At 43.7% G+C, this 8925-nt stretch overlaps 1 protein-coding gene across 1 annotated transcript in view; it reads left to right on the forward strand.

Moving 5' to 3' along the window:
• The window catches only part of EDEM2 (ER degradation enhancing alpha-mannosidase like protein 2), a 30265-nt gene extending 22028 nt beyond the window's left edge, over positions 1-8237 (forward strand). The window contains exons 9-11 of the mRNA XM_007123742.4: positions 2471-2615; positions 5401-5522; positions 7681-8237. Coding sequence (XP_007123804.1) covers positions 2471-2615; positions 5401-5522; positions 7681-8181 — 768 coding nt within the window. The 3' untranslated portion in view covers positions 8182-8237. The remainder of the gene's footprint in view (positions 1-2470; positions 2616-5400; positions 5523-7680) is intronic.
• Positions 8238-8925: the final 688 nt, after the last annotated feature.

Below are 8925 nucleotides of genomic sequence, written 5' to 3' on the forward strand. Positions count from 1 at the left end.
ATGTGTTAGCATACGGTATTTGTTTTTCTCTTTCTGACTTACTTTGCTCTGTATGACAGTCTCTAGATCCATCCACCTCACTAAAATAACTCAATTTCGTTTCTTTTTATGGCTGAGTCATATTCCGTTGTATATATGTACCACATCTTCTTTATCCATTCTTCTGTTGATGGACACTTAGGTTGCTTCCATGTCCTGGCTATTGTAAATAGAGCTGCAGTGAACATTGTGGTACATGACTCTTTTTGAATTATGGTTTTCTCAGGGTATGTGCCCAGCAGTGGGATTGCTGGGTCATACCACCATTATGTTTTCTGTCTTTATGATTTTGACTACTCCAGGTACCTCATATCAGTGGAATCATACAGTATTTGTCTTATTGTGACTGGCTTATTTCATTTAGCATAATGACTTATTTCATTTAGCATAATGTCCCTCAAGGTTCATGCTTGTAGCATGTGTCAGAATTTCCTTCTTTTTAAGGCTGAATAATATTCATTTGTATGTATATACCACACTTTGCCATCTTGGTTTGTATAGGATTTGTGTGCTTTGTGTGTGGCACTTTTCCTGCTTTAAGAAGGGCTCCTGGGGTTATTTCTCTATGAGGTTATAATAACACTAATAGCTTACATTTAGCTGACAGTCTGTCTGGCACATAGAGATGATAAATATTTATGAAAGAATGATTTATGTGCTGGGCGTTTTACACAGAATCATCACAACACACAGAGGTAAACGATGTTTCATAGATGAAGAAAGGAGGCTTATAGACATTAAATTTGTTCATTTACTCAACAAATACTTGAGTGCCTGCTGTATTCCAGGCCCTGTCCTTGTGAAGTTTATAGAGGGCGAGACACAAAGAAAAACTTAGACAAATTCATAAAATAATAAGTTGCAATGAAGGAAACAAATTAGAGGCTAAAAGAGAGAATATTAGATGGGGACTGACTTTAGATAAGAAGGCCTCCTCAGAAGTGGTGATGCTCAAGCTGATATTTGAAGACCTGGGGTGGGGGACAATGTTCCAGGCAGAGGAAACACGATGTGTGAAGGTCCCGAGGCAGGAAAGAGTTGGATGTTTATCAGAGACAAAAGCAGCATGGCCACAGTCCAGGGAAGGGAAAGATCGGTCAATGGAAAGTCAGCAGTGGCCAGATTGCTCAGGGCCTTGAGGGCCATGGTGAGGTGTCCTGACCTTAAGCTGAGCCTGTGGAAAGCCACTGAGTAAGACAGTTACTCTGGCTGTCTTGGGGAGAGTGGACTGGAGAAGACAAGTGGTAGGACCAGTGAGGAGGCCTTTGAGGTCATCCCAGTGCAAGATGCAGGTGAACAGGTGGTGGCTCTGGAGATAAAGAGAAAAATCTTGATGTCTTAGAGAGAGAGAATTGATAGGAGTTGCTGGTGGAATGGATGTGGGAGTGGGGGAAGAGGGAGGAGTCAAGGATGGCCAGCAGGTATCTGGCCAGAGTGGAATCAGTGGAAGGTAGTGCTGTTTACTGAAAAGGGAGAGAGGTGAAAGGAAGGAGGCAACTCTGCAGGAGAGTGAAGGGACCGATAGTTTTGTTTGGAAACTGTCAAGTTTGTTCTATCCTTGAGACATCCAGTGGAGATGTCAAGAAGGTCAGCTGTTTCCCTGTGAGCTTACTCTAATATGAATAGCTACATAGAAGCACCTAGTAAAATTACAAGTGCATATATTCTCAGATTCAGCAATCCCAACTCTGGAAATACATCTTACAGACACACTTCACATATGTTTGAGGTGACATATGTATGGGGTTATTTATTGCAGCATTGATTATTGTAGCCAATAGCAAAAGATTGGAACCAAGCCAACTAGCTGTCAATAGGGAACTAATTAAATTGTGGTCCAAGCAATGGAATACTATGCAACTGTATAAATAGGAGGGAGTGCTTTATGTATTTACATGGAAAAATTGAGATGTATTGTTAAATGAATAAAGGAAGCTACAGAAAAGTATATTTAATAAGCCGTATTTAAAGTGGGGGAAATAATACATACTCATACATCTTTGCTTATGTTTACAAATTAATGCAAAATGGTTATTTGCTGGGGGGTAGTTTGTGAGTGAGATTAAGTACAATCAATCTTTTTCTCATTCTTAGAATTTTGAATCAGATGGCTGACGTACCTACTTAAAAACAGTTAGCAGCCAGTATCGACTGAGCACGTACTGGTAGGCAGGGACATCGTACACAGCCTCTGTCCCTCACAACAATGTAAAATATACGTTGTATTTTGCATGTTAGAGATGAGGCTCAGAGAAGTTAAGTGTCTGGTTTGAGGCAGCACACTGAGTAAACGGCCGACTCTGGGTTTGATCGCAGGTCTTTTTGGCTCCAAAGCCTTTGCTTCCTCTTTTCCCTGAGGTTGTGTGTGGGGTTTTGTATGTGGGTTTCCTACCTGGTGGCTGCTTGCCTGACAACCACTTCTCTCCTACAGACCCTCATTGGGGACATTGACAATGCCATGAGGACCTTCCTCAACTACTACACCGTCTGGAAGCAGTTTGGGGGGCTCCCGGAATTCTACAACATTCCTCAGGGATATACAGTGGAGAAGCGAGAGGGTTACCCGCTTCGACCAGGTAAGCAGCATCTCTGGCCCACTGCCAGCCCACAGGCTCTGATTCTCAGAACCCCAACCCCTCGCATTTCTATGAGGCTCCATGCCTCACAAGTGCTCACAGCTCCATTTTTTTCCCATGTGCTTCTTCCAGTGGCTCTGGATGGTTTTCCTTCTAGGAATTATTTATCCCCCTTATTTTCGGAGAAGGAGGCAGAAATCTGGTGGGTTGAAATGGCTTGCCCAAGGCTGTTAAGTATAGGAGCTAGGACTGGAACCCAGGTCTCCTAATTACATCTTATGCTCTTTCAAACCCAGACAAGCAAGTGAGATGGAAAAAGCCAGGCTGACGCCTTTTGAGTTCTTGCCATTGGGATTTCAGATGTGTAGGCAAACTTCGTTAAGTCAGTGGGTCAGGTCAGATAAGTTGTGCGCCTATGGAACGTTAGAACGTTGGAATGGACTTTAGGAGTGAATCATCTCTTCTTGTCCACCTCCCCACTTGCAGGTCAGCAGTCAAGATGTAGAGAAGAAAGGGACAACACACTTGATAACTCTTCTAAGTTCCTTTCCAGCTCCGATCTTCTGACTCACTGAAGTTAAACATTGTGAGGAGAGGAAGGGAAAGGGGGACAGAGGAAGGAAGTTGAGTCAGCACGCGGTTATCTCCCCTCCCCGCCAAAATAGGTTACGTTCCCATTGTTTTAGACTCTTCCCACCTGAATGCCTTTTAGCTGTGTGATGGGCCTTCTAATGGGTTCTGCCCATCTTGCCATCCTCGGCTCCACTTCCTTCCTCCTCTAACCCTGTAGTCCCCTAAATGATTGCTATAGGAGTCTTGGAGGAGGACCAGAAGTGGGAGTAAAGCAGCAACTGGAAGGAGCAAATTAGTCACTTTTGACTCCTTAGAGGCTGCTGTTTTTAGTATTTCTCGTGCATTTATTCTCATGGCATTTTTTTTTTTTTTTAAAGAGAAAATACTCAGATGGTATCGGATCCCATGTTACCAATAGATAAAATGAAGACAGAGTTTGGGACTAAATGTAAGACTTAGACATGTGCATTCTCAAGGTTAGAGGGAACCTGAGAGGTCTTCTAATCGAAATCCCCCTGCAATAGCCCTGTCAAGTGGTTATCTCATCTTTGTTTGATTACCACCAGTGACAGGGGGCTCACTACTTAAGGAGGCAACATTTTTTGTTTGCAGGAATGCTCAGTGGAAAGTAAGGCACCACAGCCAGGACTCCAGAAATGTCTTAGACCAGTCACCCTTCCTATCCCAAAACAATAGCAAATGGGAGATAAGGTACTATTCTATAATTAGATTGGCCAGTCCCTGACGCTCTGGTGCATGTATCCGATCAGCAGTTCTGGAGCACAGAACCTAGCCTAAAAGCCTCTGAAGGGCTTAACCTCCACCTAAGTCCAAATCTAAACCTTGGACTGTCCTCTTCTAGAGAGTTGGCTGGATATACAGGAAATTAAAGCAATTACTAGCATACGCAGGCCCATGTGTGAGGAAGAGAAAACAAGAAACGATGCTTGGCCCTGGGCACTGAGTCAGCCAGCTGTGAGAAGCATAAGGAGAGGCTTCCCATGAGGACACCATCTTTTCTGTCTTTGAACACACACAGTGTGTTCATCTACCAGTACATGTGCCCCAATCTTTGCTTCGAATATGAGTGATTAGATTAGCAAGTGTCTAGAGGCCTGTGGGGTAAACGGAGAGAGAAGTAGGAGAAAACTGGAGAGATAGGCAGTGATCTTTTCTCCAAAAATAAGTAATGAGTTTGCAGTAGTAAATCAAAAGGGAGAAAAGTACTGATCAAGGGCTAGGAGGAAACAGGATGTAGAACATCGGGAGGAGACGTTGGTATAGGGAGGGGAGAGGTGTTCTTTCCTCTCTGAGAAAAAAGAGGTGAAGAAGTAGGAAAGTCTGTTGAACTGTAGCTTATGCCTACTGGGCCCACCCTAGAAATCAAATCTTTTCCATAACAGCTCTCTAGATATCTGAAAGCAACAAACACATTTTGCTAAGTTTTCTTTTCTCCGGAATAAACATTCCCATCTGGTCCAATTCCTGTTGGCTAGTTGGCGAATATTCATCTTATGATGGGGCCCATGTCTGAACGTCAAATTCCAGTTGTGGTGTAGAACAGGGCAAGACTGTTGCCTTGTTCTGGGCACAGAGAACTGATGGCTGCATCTTTGCTAGATTGAAAGTTGATTCTTGAGTATCTTAACTTTTATCTTTTGGCCTGTCCCATCTTGGAAAGGGCCTTGTAATGACAGGCTCATACTCTTTTAAGTTTTAGGATTAGGTTAGGCTGTACGTGACAGAGACAAAGTAGTAGCTTAGATAAAATAGAAATTTATTTCTCTCTGGTTTTCTGGCCTTACATGACTCTCTTTGGTGGCAGGGATCTTAATCCCACACCTGCCTGCTGGGAATAGTTGTTAGTCTAGGCGGCCATGTGCTTGGATAAAGTTAGCTCTTCTGTTACTAAGGAAGAAGGAGGGAACAGATATTGGGAGATAGGCAGCAGCCTCTGCCACCTTCCCTATCCCAGAACCTGGCTGCCTGTCTCTACCTTGGGATGGGAGTCCATGGTGCAATAATTCCACTAAGCTTCAGACTGGGTATATTGGCTCTGAAGATTCAGTATTGATTGAGTTGTCCCATGTTCCCCCTAGTTGGGACCCTGTGGACATGGTGTGGAGAGAAGGAATCTCTCACTGGCCCAGGCAGTCCCCAAGCCTTCTCTGCTCAGCCACTGGGTGAGGAAGGTCTGCTTTGAACTTTGCAGAACTCATTGAGAGTGCCATGTACCTCTACCGTGCCACGGGGGACCCCACCCTCTTAGAACTCGGAAGAGATGCTGTGGAATCCATCGAAAAAATCAGCAAGGTGGAATGTGGATTTGCCACTGTAAGTGTTTCCACGGGCCCAAGAATTGGGAAATGTCTCCCCCTGCTGCTAAAGAGCCTCTGGAATATTAGCACTGGAAGGGACCTTAGAGATATAAGTAATGCCTTTATTTTTTAGATGGGGAAACTGAGGAGCAGAAGCTGAGAGCCTTGCTAAAGGTCACAGAGCTAGTAGAGGTGGAGCTAGGATTAGTTCCCAGGGGTCTTGACTCCATGCCCTTGGCGTTCTCCCCGCTTCAGAGATTCTTTAGCTGTTGGAATAGGCTACTTGGCAAGGGTGAGTATCGTGAAACATTTTGCAAAAAGGCCTGCAAAATGGATTCTAGAAGGGAATTACAGAGTCCCATAGCCTTATTTGCAAACCCAGGGATCCTTAATGGAACAGCTGTACTGGTCTCACAGATATTTACTGAGTGTCTTTCACGGGCCAGGTGCTGTGCTAGGCTGAGGGTTATAGCAATGAAGAAAGACCAAGCCCCTGAGGTGACATTTTAGTAAAAAAAACAAAGAATGTGTATCTGGGAGACAGAAAGAAGGCCAGTGTGGCTGGAGAGCGTGAGCAAGGAGGAAAGTGGGAGGCGATACAGCCCCAGAAGTTGGCAGGGGCTAGATCGCGCAGGGCTTTGTATAAGTCGTGGGGAAGAGTTTGGCTTTTGTTCTGCTTGGGATGATAAGCTTGGGAGGATTTACAGCAGAGCAGTGACATGCTCTGATTTGTATTTTAGAAAGGTCACTCTGGCTGCTCTGTGGAGAATGGATTGAAAGGGTCAAGGACGAGAGCCATGTCACATCCTTAGAGGACCCAGGCAGGCAAGACAGAAATAAACAGTGGTTACAGACATGTAAAAACCAGATATGTAAGCAAATAGCCTGGAAGCCTATTTGCCAAAAAGCCTACAGAGGTTTTTTTTAGGGTAAGGAATTAAAAACAAACAAAAAACTTCTCTTTCAAAAAGTTGTAATGGGATTATATTCTATAAGTAAAACATAGATACATGTTTTTAAAGAAAAGACCTATATGTGTAGGAGAAATATAAAGCAATGATAGGTTTTAGTTTCTAATATGTTGTATTTTGTGAAAAGCCAAAGTGGATGAGCGCATTGGGCCCTTAGGAATTCTTGACTTATTTCCATGAAAGTGAAGTGTTTTGGAGCCCTTCCAAGGCGAATGATGGGAACAGGCAACTGACTCCTTGGCCTTTGGCAAACAGGGCGAGAGAATAATAATTCTTGGTACATTAAGTCCATGTTTTAGTCACATTTTTTTGGTGTAAAATAGATGTCTACTGAGAATTAGTTTCGTTTAAGAAAATGTATTGCTAATTCTGAGAAGCTAAAATAAATGTTTGTAGCAAGTAAACTTACTCATCCCTGACTGTAAACTCAGTATGAATTTCTCTTCATAAAGACTCCTAATTAGTTGTTGACAAGAGCAAAAAACTTGGTAACCACCTTAATGTCCGTTAAGGGAGGATTAGCTAAGTAAATGATGCTACATTTTTACATCATTAAAAAAGGGGATGATTAGATCAATGTTTAGAGTCACAAAAGGGTAAGATAAAGGGGATAGGAGATTGTTGTATCGTGTAGGGGGGCCAGGGAAGACCATTCTGATGAGGTAGCATTTGAGCAGCGACCTGAAGGAAGTGAAAGAGTGGGAGGGCATCTGAAGGCAGAGTGCTCCAGGTTGCAAGAACACCAATGAAAAGAACCGGGCTGGGCGTGTGCTTGTTCACAGAACAGAAAGGCCATGTGGCTGGACCTGCGAGAACCAGGGAGAGAGCAGGAAGAGATGAGGTCAGGGAGGGAGCAGGAGCCAGATCACCAAGGACCTGTTAGGCCACGATAAGGACTTTGATTTTAGTCTGTGGGAAATGGGGTGTCAGCAGAGGGGTTTCCATGAAGGAGTGACAGGTAAGATATATGATATAAATATACTTTAGGATAAGCATGGAAGCAGGAAGCCCAGCTGAAAATTGTGATAACCTGGGTGAGAGATGATGATGGCTGGGAAAAGGGCAAAGTTCTGAAAAGTTAAGTGATTTGCCCAAAGGCCTGCGGTCACCGAGTGGCAGAGCGGGAATGCCTGACAGGGTCCCCTGACCCTTTCTGCTGTACTGTGATGCTGGTCTGACTTGCTTCCCTCCCCCACGTGGCAGATCAAAGATCTGCGAGACCACAAGCTTGACAACCGCATGGAGTCTTTCTTCCTGGCCGAGACCGTGAAATACCTCTACCTGCTGTTTGACCCGACCAACTTCATCCACAACAACGGCTCCACCTTCGATGCGGTGATAACCCCCTACGGGGAGTGCATCCTGGGGGCCGGGGGTTACATCTTCAACACAGAAGCGCACCCCATTGACCCCGCCGCCCTGCACTGTTGCCGGAGGCTGAAGGAAGAGCAGTGGGAAGTGGAAGATCTGATGAGGGAATTCTACTCTCTCAAACGGAATAGGTCGAGAGTTCAGAAGAAAACTATGAGCTCAGGGCCATGGGAACCCCCAACAGGGCCAGGAACATTGTCTTCCCCTGAAAACTATGACCGGGCAAAGGAGAAGAAGGCCACCAAGCAGAAAATCCCACTTCTCAGCTGCCCCAGTCAGCCCTTTACCTCAAAGTTGGCATTACTGGGACAGGTTTTCCTAGATTCCTCATAACCACTGGATGATACTTTGTTTTTGAAACTAAACTATAACAATAAATCTGCTTTTGATGATCATGGTTTTCTATTTTACATATTGGATCACTTCATAAGATTTCATTCAAAGAAAGGGTTCATGGCTAAAAACAATTGTGAATCTAGTTTGTTTTTCTCATACAGTTGGAGAAACAGCTAAATGTAAAAGACTCCAGGGGTTGATACTTGAATCTCCCTTCCTTTCAAAGTTCCCATTTTCTGGAGGGTGTTATAAACGTATTTGTTAGTTCTTTTTTGGGGGGGAGGGATTTTCATTTTTTACTTTTTATTTGAAGTATAGTTGACTTACAAAATTACATAAGTTCCAGGTGTACAACATAGTGATTAGATATTTTTATACATTACAAAATGATCACCATGATAAGTCTAGTTACCATCTGTCACCATACAAAGTTATTACAGTATTACTGACTATATTCCCTGTGCTGTACATTACATCCCCATGACTTATTTATTTTATAACTGGAATTTTGTACCTCTTAATCTCCCTCATGTATTTCATTCTTCCCCCCACCCCCCCTCCCCTCTGGCAACCACCAGTTTGTTCTCTGTATCTATGAGTCTGTTTCTGTTTTGTTATGTTTGTTCATTTGTTTTGTTTTTTTTGTTTCACATATAAGTGAAATCATATGGTATTTGTCCTTCTCTGTCTGACTGACTTCCCTTAACATAATACCATCTAGGTCCATCCATATTTTTACAG

This window comes from Physeter macrocephalus, chromosome 14, assembly GCF_002837175.3.
Source record: "Physeter macrocephalus isolate SW-GA chromosome 14, ASM283717v5, whole genome shotgun sequence".
NCBI lineage: Eukaryota > Metazoa > Chordata > Mammalia > Artiodactyla > Physeteridae > Physeter > Physeter macrocephalus.